Source organism: Ruditapes philippinarum, unplaced genomic scaffold (genome assembly GCF_026571515.1).
Source record: "Ruditapes philippinarum isolate M1 unplaced genomic scaffold, ASM2657151v2 ctg4670_1_1_1_1, whole genome shotgun sequence".
Lineage (NCBI taxonomy): Eukaryota > Metazoa > Mollusca > Bivalvia > Venerida > Veneridae > Ruditapes > Ruditapes philippinarum.
The window spans coordinates 157,990-172,250 of record NW_026863880.1 but is presented as its reverse complement, the minus strand read 5'-3'; the positions used below and the strand labels follow the sequence as shown (position 1 = coordinate 172,250).

At 30.7% G+C, this 14,261-nt stretch overlaps 1 protein-coding gene across 1 annotated transcript; it reads right to left on the bottom strand.

Moving 5' to 3' along the window:
• Window positions 1–2,964: 2,964 nt before the first annotated feature.
• Window positions 2,965–13,585, bottom strand: LOC132723639 (fibropellin-3-like; the record flags this gene model as incomplete). The annotated part of the gene is made up of 6 exons (XM_060708401.1): window positions 13,528–13,585; window positions 12,945–13,058; window positions 12,284–12,397; window positions 10,574–10,687; window positions 3,949–4,065; window positions 2,965–3,105 (listed from the first exon to the last, which is right to left on the bottom strand). Coding segments are annotated over exons 1-6 (658 nt in total), but the record flags the coding sequence as incomplete, so codon positions are not given.
• Window positions 13,586–14,261: the final 676 nt, after the last annotated feature.

Below are 14,261 nucleotides of genomic sequence, written 5' to 3'. Positions count from 1 at the left end.
GAAAAATATAAGCTTTCCATAGAATAATGGATCTTCGTCAGTTTATAAGCCGTTTTATCAAACACTTTGTATAACCGTGGAAGTTGCTTGTATTAGAGCGGGCTTCAGTTGCAAGCTATTTCTGTTTTCTAAAGATAGTTTATCAATTTTCTCTGTGTATCCAATACGATTCCGGCCCCCTACCGTCATACCGAGAATTTGTAATTATTCATACAAAATTACTTTGATTTACACTTGACCAGCTTCTATACCTACAAGTTACCTGTATGTCTGTCTTATCAGCCATTGTTTCTATTAATAGATTTTATAACAATAACATACAACGTGTAGTCACGTGATTCGTACAAAGAAAAAAGGAGAAATAGTTTATAACTAAATAAAATAATAAAATAAACAGGTCTTTGAACGCCGCCTTCCTTGTTGATCTTGTTTATCATATTTTATTAGATATAAACAACCAGATAATTTAAAGTGCCATTGCAAATAGCATGCATGATTTATTTATCATAAAATAACAACTTTGAAATAAGTTAAAGCATCCCTAAATTCAATGACTTGTCCATCAATAGGGATACATAATTAATTCATTTGATAGAAATTGTAATGTTGCTTTTTAAGATGGCAATATTTGAATATTTCATTTCATTGAGCAACGTTATTGTATGTTTAAATTTTTGAGATTACTGAACACAATTGTAGTCTTTAATTGTTCAGTAATTGATATGCTTTTATTTTCAGATTATAAGGCCTTCTCCTACCATAGGTATAATATTAAACTATTGTTTCTACCGGCGACTAATGATACTTGCATTTAAGACTTGAATAGGAATAGACGTGACATGTTGACTATGTTAGATTTAAAGATAGATAAAGTCAACACCTTGACTATGTAAGCTACATGAGAGTTAAGACATGTTTGCTTTTATGTTTAGCAAAAATGTTTACCGTTTAAACAGCAAGTTAATAACGGTGTTAAATTATTTACCTGACTGAACTAAATAAATTCTTTGATTTTAGACATCAACTTTTTTCATTGATATAAAGACAACAAATTTGGTGTGTATTTTGTTGTATAAAACAAAGATTACAAAACATATTCTATTTTATTATGGAGTTACTGTTGTCCATGAAAAAATCAGAAAAAAATGGATTTAAAAACAAAATGTCATAGACATAAAGAAACAAAAGTAATGTTTAAAATAAATCTAAAATGTCAATGGTTTTCAACTAACCTCTGTAACCGATTATTAAAAACAAAATTCTAACCAGTTTTAGGCTAAAAACTGACCAAACCTGTTAAAATGGATAAATGTGACACAACTACTGACTATGTAGGATTTACTGACAGATAAAGTCAACACCATGACTATGTAAGATATTTGAGAGGTAAGAAATGTTGACTATGTAGGGTATTTGAGAGGTTGGACACGATGACTATGTAAGATATTTGAGAGGTAAGATATGTTGACTATGTAGGGTATTTGAGAGGTGGAACATGATGACTATGTAAGATATTTTGAGAGGTAAGATATGTTGACTATGTAAGATATTTGAGAGGTAAGACACGATGACTATGTAGGATATTTAAGAGGTAAGACATGATGACTTTGAAGGTATTTGAGAGGTAAGACACTATGATTATGTAAGCTATTTGAGAGGTAAGACAAGGTGACTATGTAAGATATTTGAGAGGTAAGATATGTTGACTATGTAAGATATTTGAGAGGTCAGATATGTTGACTATATAAGATATTTGAGAGGTAGGACACGATGACTATGTTAGATATTTGAGAGGTAAGACAAGGTGACTATGTAAGATATTTGAGAGGTAAGATATGTTGACTATGTAAGATATTTGAGAGGTCAGATATGTTGACTATATAAGATATTTGAGAAGTACGACATGTTGACTATGTTAGATATTTGAGAGGTAAGACACGATGACTATGTAAGATATTTGAGAGGTAAGACAAGATGACTATGTAAGATATTTGAGAGGTAAGATATGTTGACTATGTAAGATATTTGAGAGGTAGGACACGATGACTATGTAAGATATTTGAGAGGTAAAATATGTTGACTATGTAAGATATTTGAGAAGTACGACATGAAGACTATGTAGGATATTTGAGGGGTAAGTCATGAAGAATATGTAGGATATTTGCGAAGTAAGACATATTTACTATGTAAGAGACTTGAGATAGGCATGTTCAAGTACAGGTAAGACATGATGACTATGTGAAATACAATAGATAGGTTAGACATGTGGATTATGTTGAATTTGTGGAATGGTAAGATAATTAGCACCTCAAACTACAGTTCTATACAGAAATATTACTATATCTACTATTGTTATAAATTTGCGCACTGCATACTTACTAAGTGAATGAGCTTGTTTCTATAAACATTTATAAATGTACAATTTCATTATTACACAATACTTTATGTTAAAGGTATATCTTTTCTTGACAGATAAAGAAAACAAATTTTAGATAATCATAGTGTACTATGGGAGAAACAATAAGATTTCTGTCATTATCAACATGGTAAAAACATACAAACATTTGATATTATTCTACTTTAAACATTCAAACAACAACAATGAACAAAGAAATTATCTCTGAAGCATATCAAGTATTAGTGTACATTCATGTGTAGCTTCAACATTAGTTTAGTTTATACAAATTTATTTTAGTTCGATTGTGTTGGAAGCTATAAGCTTATTGAAACACTTTCGAATCTGTTCCTGGAACCAACCAGTACTAAGCAATGAATGTAAAGTTTCTTGCTCAGGGAAACTTCAACATTGACAACCTATTACTACATATAATTATGTCAGACTCAGCACGAAAGTTTATGCATTTTACTATGATGTTTTTAACCATCTGCAAGGTGTTTTATTTTTATGGTATTGTTTATCTTATATTTGTCACACATTGTGAATATTTGTTCAAGGTGACGTACAGATTCTTCGTACAGAATCAAACACTCTATCTCCGTCACAAAAATTTAGGTAACCTGATCCTTGGTCGCAAATGATAAACGCCGACTTGTCCCTGGGATATGGCAACGAAACGTAATCCTTGTCTGGTGCACATGGGTCCGCTGTAAGAATAGTTTAAACATACTGTCAATTATAATGCAATTATAACATAAACTTTCACCATTTGATAAATTATACAAAGAGTTGGATGATTAATTTTATATTACTAACCATTTTCACTAACCATTCTCACAATTTGGTGCTGTATAGTCAGGAAGAAATATACAGACATAGGATCCAAAATTATTAATACAGCTTCCACCATGCAAACATTGGTTCACAGCACACTCATTGATGTCTAACAAACATATTTCATATAACATCATTTAATATAATCTTGTATAGTATTAAACATAAAAATGGGCGTTAAGGAAAATTATACATATTTTTTGCACACTATACAGTGATCACGATCAACTCTTTTGTTATAAATGTGATATTTTCAATACCTATATTATAGTGAATGTCTACACAAAAATCATCATATATTTTATATTAAAATAAGAAATTATGTGACAATATTGAACTACAGCAGTTGAATTTGATATAGAAATGTAAATGTTTAGATGTGACAGTGTTATAAAGGACAAAGTGTTTTACCTGCTGTACATAATGGTGTTCCTATATAACCTGGTGGACATCTACATTTAATATCCTCCTATTTTGTTGATACACCCCCATGTAGCACCATTCTGCACATCGAGACAGACCCATATTACATTCATTCACATCTACAAATAGTTTCAGGGAAAATACAACTACTTTCAAAAAACTCCATATAAGAAATCAAATGAGAAATTACATACTCAATGTTTTTACAAACTAGAAATGTGTCCACAATACAGCTGGAAATTGGATAGAACAAGGGCAACCCTCAGAAACCTTAAATAAAAAACAAGCCTCACCATTTTCACACTGTAGTCCAGTCCATTGTTGAGGACAGTTACATAGATATGATCCCAGTGTGTTCATACATATACCTCCATTCTTACATATACCCTGCTCTGAACATTCATCCACATCTGAAATGATAAACATTTTTATTATATGATCTAAAAATAGCTGCAATCTCATAGGTCCAAACTGTAGCCAAAAGAACTTTTTATAAAATCATATTCACTGGGGTAGTATCATATTAACTGGCTAAATTGGATTTTCCAAGTCTAAAAATAGATTAAGACTCATATTCAATGACCATTCATCGTAGACTGTTAATTACGTGTGCTAATACAAAAATAAATGTTGCGTTTTGTTCTTTATGGCATATTTCTCGATTAAAATATCATTACTTTACTGTTATACTTAGAGGCTTAACCGCATCGATGAGTATAAACTTAAATTACTTTCGTATGCGCAGCGTTCCCGTAGTCGTTGCAAGCATAACACGTGCGTCTTTTTTCCCGCGCTTCAACGAGGCAAATTTTGTACACGTATATAAGGTTGTACTTGTTCGTGATTTTTTTTTTAATTCTGAGCCTATTCATATAATAAAACAATTATTGACTAGTGAGCCATTGAATATGATGTGTTATTCATCGGCAGAAAGTCATATTGACGTCGGCTATCGCCTCGGTCAATATGTCATCTGCCGGTGAATATCACATCATATTCAACGGCTCACTAGTCAATAATTGTATAATAATATATAGTTGATAATACGATAACTCCTGTTAATATAAACTTGTACAGTAAAACCCTTTTAAACCAAACAACTTCCTAACAAGTACTTCTGCAATAATAGTGCAATATTGTAAGCATTGTAAGCAAAACTCAATATTTGAGAATCCTAGTTGTGGTTAATATTTTTTCATAGGCATATACAGTCAAATCAATACGCCATTAAATGGTATACATGTGACCTTTGTTCACGTGTATTTTTGTATTTTCTGATTGCAGATCAGGAAATACAATGCTGACATTCAATCTTTGGCACTGAATTTCACGACAAACCTTACAACAAGAAGTTCTCAAAACAGCTTAAAACTAGCGATGTATAAAAAAGACATATTTTTATTTTGTTACAAGTATCAAACAAATTACAACGCATTCCAAGTTTAAAAGTAGGGTTGGCTTATAAAATTGTTTATAAATGAACAATTACAATGCGGATGAATATCAATTTAATCAATGAAAACGTTATATTTAGCGATGTCGATTACCGAATACTTCAGAGCGTAGTACACAAATAAATATAACTGTCAAGTAGTGGAATAAATACATGTCAGACCGTTTTGGCGACAAGACTTTCGCTTAATTATTTACATCAGTGTTGAAGAACAGGTTTATCGTGAACAAAATACCTCGGAAATAATAATGATTACAAACCCGAATTGGAAATTCTAAATTAAGAATTGTTTGATTTTATTCAGGCTTTCTTCGTGTAACTACCCCGTGGTGTAGGGATAACGAGCTCCTTTAGGGTGTGAGACGTTTGGGGTTCAAATCCCAGTTGAGGCAACTATTTCTTTTTTAAAGGAAGCTAGAAGCCACGTTATGCAAGGATAATGTGTGTCTGTCTTAAATAAATGAACGTAATTGAATTTTTGATGCAACTCTAGTCATGCAAAATTCCGTATGTATCAAACTCAAACTGTTATAGTAAACACTCTTAGCGCACTCTTAACAAAAGGCACCATCAAGACATGGATTTGTCAAACATTCATTCACATCTGAAAAAAAATTAAAAAATTTTTCATGCCCAATTACATGTAGATAAATTTATAAAAAAAGGGTTCCCCAAAAACCCCTTCCAGAGGCCCCCAGGGTTCCCCGGTAGAAGGCACACGGCGGGGTCAAGTAAAAGTCATTTTTTAAAATTTACCAGGGTTGTTTGGGTTTGGAACCTCTTTTGATTTTAAACTCTGGGGGTTTTGGCGCAAAATGAAAACCCCGATTTTTATCTTTCAGAAATGGAACTTTGATGCCTGGCCAGTATTGTCTTTACCCCCTTTCTACCCCAACGAACAAAAGAAGGGGGAAATATCAAAAAGACTCAGTTTTAAAAAAAGGACGCCCCCGATGGGGACTCCCTTTTTAGTGGGCCCGGGCACGGTTTGCTAATTTTCGGACAGAGGGTAAAACCCCGGGGGCCCGGCCCGAGTAAAAGGAAAAACTTAAACTGACAAGTATAACCACAAATATAGATGTTTTCTTTGGAAATTTTTAAAATAAAAAAATAAAATTATTTTATAACATTTAAGGAAAATAGACTTTTTAAAAAATTTTTTAATTTTTTGTTCTAATACCAAATATTACATTGCTTACAACTTTTTTTTTATTATTGGGTTTAATTTCTATATAAATTTTATTTTTGGATTTTTTTTTATTATTAATTTATTTTTTTCTTATTCAAGAAATTTATCATTGGGTTTGGGAAAAAAAATAAATTTTTAAAATTTACAGCGTTATTAACCCACTTTTTAAATTTTACACACTTTTGGGCGAAAGCCTTCAACATTCAGAATTCGTTGACGCATAAGAACTCCAAAAGTGGTGTTTAAAAACCGAATTTGTTGATAACCCAAATATTAATATATTCTTAAACAATTTTCCAAGAAAATATATATAATGTTAATAAAAAATTTCAATACAAAATTCTTTCCACAGTGTCTCCACGGGAAAAAACCTTGTGGAACACTCGAAACGGAATGCGGCCCTATCTCATTTATACTTTCCCTTTTCATTCTAAGAAATGTGGACTTGAGAGACACTCATCTACTGTCTAAAATTACAGAAATCTATTTAATTATTGTCTTTAATCTGCTTTGTTTTGTTTTTGGGTTTTTACGGTTCCAAATCGACAACAGTTATAGGTCATATCGCCGGACGTTCCCAGCCCTTTACTGGTGGAGGAAGACCTCAGGTTTGCCCTTCCGTGGCATTATTTCGGGCCCAACGAACGGGCACCTGAGTAGAACCCCCGGGACTTCCCCTTTAAGCTAGCGGGAAAATAACTTCCTAAACATAAAAGGGAACCCAAAATCCCTGTCGCGACTGTTCCCCCACAGGGGGTGGGGGGCAATTTGGTTTGAAGTCAACGACCTTAAACCCACTGGGGCCAGGGACCCCCCTTTGGGTTCCTATTGAAAAACTTTTTGGTTTTTTAAAATTTAAGGGCCCAAAAATATGACATTGTTTTACAAGTTTTATTAAAAATTTTTTTTGGATACTTAAAAATTTCAATAAAAAAATTTCAGGGGTTTTGGGGATTCATCAAATTTTTTAACAGACATTAAAAATTTAAAAATTTTTATTATATTTAGTATTAAGAAAAAAACCCATTTTTAAAACGGGGAGATTTTTTGATTATAATATTGGTTTGGGGTTTTGTTTAAAAAAATTTAGGAAAAGAGGAACATTATTGACCTATTTCACAGTTTTTCCCTGTATATCCCACAAAACAACGACATGTGTATGAGCCAGGCTTGTTAATACATAAACCATTTAAACATGGATTCTGACGACATACATTTATATCTGTAAATAGATAATAAATATGTATAACAATAAAATCAGGATAATCTCTTTCTAAATAACCTACTCTAGCTACAGCTACAGCATTGTAGTCTACAAAAGAAAATTTAGGTTACCTTCTAAAAGTAATTATTACTATGACACTTAGAATCAAACAGGGACTACATCAGTTTAGATTAATTATAAATTGTATCTTTCATTTTTCCACTTAAAATTTTATATGCACATACTTCTTATTTGTCTGCCATTTAAACAAGTCATAAGCGAAGTTTCAGTAATAAACACATTTGAATTTATTTCATTAAAACCCATAGCCAGTTCATCAAAAATATAATACATAGTTTTTACACTTTCTATGGAGTACCTGAAGGGACATTCTAGTTGCAAATCACAATAATCCAATAGCTAAATGATGATGGTGTTTTTTTTAATGTTTGCCAACTGCTTATTTTAAATGTCATATTTTTTCTGTGAAAACTTTTTCTATAAGCTTGCATATCCCTTCACCCCTTCATAGATTCATACTTATTTTTTGTGAACACTACATGAATTTCTGCATAACTCATTATAATTTATTCACCATCATTCACATATATATTTGTCTGAGCAAAGTGTTGAATTCATTGAGCTCACAGTCAAAAACAGAAGAAGAAAAACCTTTCACAAGTGACATCCATTGGGTGTACACTGCATGAATGAACTAATTATTGTACAGGTTATATTAACAGGTCTAAGACATTCATTTTTTGTAAAATAATATATGTATACCTAAAATCAGAGATTTTCTAAAACCTACTCAAGCTACACTAATTATGATTTGTGGAAAATATAGATATTGCATGCAGATTTTAAGATTTAACTTTTTATGAAATATAGATTGTTATAAATCTTAAAAATATTTCCTTCTCAGTATAGTTTTATAATCAAGATCTACAGTTATGAAATCAACGTCTTATAATGATTCTAACAGTCATTATAAGTTAAATTCTACAAAAGAAGAAATTTAATAAAATATTATTTGCATTTTTTCTGTATAAATCTTGATGCATTGAAAATTAATTACACTAGTTAAGTTTTTAGGAATTTCATCTTCGCGCTATACACAGTGGATTTTTAGTATTTTAACATTCCGCATATAACACATTACAGTGAAGTTTTAAAGTGGACATTTATGCATGTGATATTAGACTTCAGTATAGTTTTAGGAAGGCATTTAATGCAATGATATATTGAAATATCTTCAGTGCAGTTTTAGGAGACATTTATTCATGTGACATCTACCTTAAGTTAAGTTTTAGGACACATTTTTACATGCGACATATGCCTTCAGTGCAGTTTTAAGTAACATTTATGCATGGGGTATATACCTTCAGTGCAGTTTCAGGAGAAATTTATGCATGAAAGATATACCTTCAGTGTATCTGCATGTGATATGTACCTTCAGTGCAGTTGTAGATGGCATTTATGCATGTGATATATACCTTCAGAGACATTTACGCATTTACATTATATCGTCTTGTATTTGGAAAATTTTTAGTGAGACCCATGCTTTAATACGCTGGATTAAATCTACCTTAACAAATCTTTTATTCCTTTCTGAAACTTAACAGAAAATAAGGTACAATCTATAATCAAGATTGTGATTAGGATTATTATTATTATTCATTTTTTTTCTTAATTCAAAATGTTAAATCTTTCTTTGTTAGAAATTTATTATTTTTTATTTTATTAGTTTACATTGTTGAATAAGGCACTTAGTTTTAATTTACAGCACTTCATGTCGAAAGCCTTCAACTTAGATTCTACGCATAAGAACTCCAAAGTGGTGTTTAAAAAAACAATGTTGATAACCAATATTAATATATCTTGCAATTTCAAGAAAATATATATAATGTAATAAAAAATTCAATACCTATTTCACAAGTGTCTCCAAGGAAACCTGGTTGACACTCACAACGGAATGCGCCTATCTCATTTATGCATGTGCCTTCATTTAAGCATGTGACTGAAGAGACACTCATCTATGTCTAAAAACAGAATATATAATTATTGTCTATCTGCCAACATTTGTTCATAAGATAATGGCCAAAATATGACATTGCTTACAACTGTTTTATTATAAATTTTGATACTTATAATCTTAAAATAACAATCAGTGGTTAGGATTCATCAAATGTTTAACAACTGATTATTTAGATATTTTAGTATATTTCAGTAAAAGATAAAAACAGTTTCAAGGTGGAGACTTTGTTTATAATATAAGTTTGTGCGTTTTTAAAATATATTTATGAAAAGAGGAAATTATTGACCTGTTTACAGTTTTTCCCTGTAATTTCCCATCAGAGAACAATCGACATGTGTTAATGAGGCCACATTTTTAAATACATGAAAGCCCATTTAAACATGATTGTGAGAAATTGACATTTAATCTGTTAAATAATAATATATATGATATAACATAAAATAGGATACATCTCTTTCTAATAACCTTACAGCTACAGCTACAGCATTGTAGTCTACAAAAGAAATTAGGTTACCTTCTAAAAAAGTAACTTATTACTATGATCTTATTAATACACAGGATACATCAGTTTAATTATAACATATCTTCTTTTTCCACTAATTTTAGTGCACATTCTATTGTCTGCCATTAAGTCATAAGCCATGTTTCAGAATAACAATTTGACTTTATGTATTATTATAACCCATAGGCAGTTCATCAAAAATATAATACATAGTTTCTTACACTTTCTATAGAGTACCTGAAGGGACATTCTAGTTGCTAATCATAATTATCCAATATATAAATGTCAAGGGTGTTTTTTTAATGTTTGCAAATTGCTTATTTTAAATGTCATATTTTCAGTGCAAATTTTTACTATAAGCTTGCATATCCCTTCACCCATTCATGGATTCTTACCTATTTTTTTGTGAACACTTCATAAGATTCTGCATAACTCATTATAATTTATTCACCATCATTCACATATATATTTGTCTGAGCAAAGTGTTGAATTCATTGAGCTCACAGTCAAAAACAGTAAGAAGAAAGTATACCTATTTCACAACGTGGACCAATCCATTGGGGTGTACAATGACATGTATATGAACCTAATGTATTGGTACAGGTTCCATAATTTAAACATGGATACTGAAGACATTCATTTATATCTGTAAATAGATAATATATGTATTACCATAAAATCAGAATGATCTATTTCTGAAAAACCTACTCAAGCTACAGCTACAGTTAATGATTCTGTTGGCAAAATGATATGATATTGGCATGCAGATATGTTATAAGATTTAGACTTTTATATGCATATAGCATGTTATAAATCTTGTATATGTTCAGTGCAGTTTCAGGAAAAAATTATGAATGTGACATCTACCTTAAGTTAAGTTTAAGGAGACATTTTTGCATGTGAATATTGCCTTCAGTGTAGTTTTAGGAGACAATTATGCATGTGACATCTACCTTAAGCTAAGTTTTAGGTGATATTTATTAATGTGATATATATCTTCAGTGCATATTTATGAGATATTTATGCATGTGATATATACCTTCACCATAGTTTTAGTTAACATTTATGCATGGGATATATACCTTCAGTGGAGTTTTAGGAGAAATTATGCATGCAACATCTACCTTCAGTTAAGTTTTAGGAGACATTTATGCATGTGATATATGCCTTCGGTGCAGTTTTTTATAACATTTATGCATGGAATTGTTTACCTTCAGTGCAGTTTTAGGAGACAATCATACATGTATTATATACCTTCAGTGTAGCTACATGCGATATATAGCTTCAGTGTAGTTTAAGGAGACATTTATGCATGTGATATATGCCTTCAGTGCAGTTTTAAGTAACATTTATGCATGGGATAAATACCTTCAGTGCAGTTTTAAGAGACATTTATGCATGTGATATATACCTTCAGTATAGTTTTAGTCAACATTTATGCATGGGATATATACTTTTAGTGCAGTTTTAGTATGCATTTATGCATGTGACATATATTTTAAGTTAAGTTATAGGAGACATTTATGCATGTGATATATAGGCCTTCAGTGCAGTTTTAAGTAACATTTATGCATGGGATTTATACATTCAGCGCAGGCTTAGGAGACATTTATGCATGTGACATCTACCTAAATTTAAGTTTTAGGAGACATTTATGCATGTAATATATGCTTTCAGTGCAGTTTTAGGAGTATTTTATGCATGTGATATCTACCTTGAGTAAAGTTTCAGGAGACATGTATGTATGTGATATCTACCTAAATTTAAAATATAGGAGAAATTTATGCATGTGATATATGCCTTAAGTGCAGTTTTAGGTGAATTTTATGCATGTGACATCAACCTTACAAAAAAGTTGTAGGAGACATTTATGCATGTAATATCATCCTTGAGTAAAGTTTCAGGAGACATGTATGCATGTGATATCTACCTTCAAATCATTTTATTCCTTTCTAACTTAACAAAACATAGCTCAATCTATAATCAAGTGTGATTAGATTATTATTATTATTCATTTACTTTTTCTTATTCAAGATGTTATCATCTTTGTTAGAAATAAATGAAATTAGTTACAGCAGTGATCAAGCACTATTTAATTTACAGCATTCATGTCGAAATCCTTCAACTTAGATTCTGACGCATAAGAACTCCAAAATGGTGTTAAAAAAACAAATGTTGATAACCATTATTATATATCTTACAATTTCAATAAATTATATATAATGTAATAAAAATTAAATACCTATTCCACAGGTGTCTCCATGGAAACCTGGTTGACACTCACAACGGAATGCACCTATCTCATTTATACATGTACCTTCATTTAAGCATGTGACTGAGAGACACTCATCTATGTCTAAAAACAGAATATATAATTATTGTCTATCTTAGAAACAAACAGAGACTACATCAGTTTAGATTAATTATAAATAGTATCTTTTATTTTTCCACTTAAAATTTTATATGCACATACTTCTTATTTGTCTGCCATTTAAACAAGTCATAAGCCATGTTTCAGTAATCAACAAATTTGACTTTATTTATCATTATAACCCATAGGCAGTTCATCAAAAATATAATACATAGTTTCTTACACTTTCTATGGAGTACCTGAAGGGACATTCTAGTTGCTAATCACAATTATCCAATAGCTTAATGTATATTGTGTTTTTTTAATGTTTGCCAATTGCTTATTTTAAATGTCATATTTTCAGTGCAAACTTTTTCTATAAGCTTGCATATCCCTTCACCCCTTCATAGATTCATACTTATTTTTTGTGAACACTACATGAATTTCTGCATAACTCATTATAATTTATTCACCATCATTCAAATATATATTTGTCTGAGCAAAGTGTTGAATTCATTGAGCTCACAGTCAAAAACAGTAAGAAAAAATATACCTATTTCACAACGTGGACCAATCCATTGGGGTGTACATTGACATGAATATGAACCTAATGCATTGGTACAGGTTCCATCATTTAAACATGGATACTGAAGACATTCATTTATATCTGTAAATAGATAATATATGTATTACCATAAAATCAGAATGATCTATTTCTGAAAAACCTACTCAAGCTACAGCTACAGTTAATGATTCTGTTGGCAAAATGATATGATATTGGCATGCAGATATGTTATAAGATTTAGACTTTTATATGCATATAGCATGTTATAAATCTTATAAAAATCATTTCCTCTCTCAGATATAATTTTATAATCATAGATCTAAAGTTAAGTGGAAAATCAACCTGTCACATAATGATTTCTAACAAGTCAATTATATATGTATAAAAATTCTACGAACAGAAGCAAAATTTAGATAGTAAATGATGTAAATTTTATGCTATTTATTTCTGTATTTAAGATGCATTGGCATGCAAATATCTTGTATAAGATTTAGATTTTTACATGCCTATAGCAAATGATGAAGTAATTATTGAAGGAAATTTAACAGTATCATTCAGCAAGCAGATTTACCTACAACCAGTGCTAGAGGTTGGACTATACGTTCCTTCAGTATAGTTTTAGGAGACATGCTCGCAATTTATACATTCAGTATAGTTTTAGGTTACATTCATGCATTGGATATATACATTCAGTATAGTTTTAGGAGGCATTTATGCATGTGATATATTTATCTTCAGTGCAGTTTTAGGAGAATTTTATACATGTGACATCTACTTTACAAAAAATTGTAGGAGACATTTATGCATGTGATATCTTCCTTGAGTAAAGTTTTAGGAGACATGTATGCATGTAATATCTACCTTCAAATCATTTTATTCCTTTCTAACTTAACAAAACATAGCTCAATCTATAATCAAGTGTGATTAGATTATTATTATTATTCATTTACTTTTTCTTATTCAAGATGTTATCATCTTTGTTAGAAATAAATGTTATTAGTTACATTAGTGATCAAGCACTATTTAATTTACAGCACTCATGTCGAAAGCCTTCAACTTAGATTCTGACGCATAAGAACTCCAAAGTGGTGTTTAAAAAACCAATGTTGATAACCAATATTAATATATCTTGCAATTTCAAGAAAATATATATAATGTAATAAAAAATTCAATACCTATTTCACAAGTGTCTCCAAGGAAACCTGGTTGACACTCACAACGGAATGCGCCTATCTCATTTATGCATGTGCCTTCATTTAAGCATGTGACTGAGAGACACTCATCTATGTCTAAAAACAGAATATA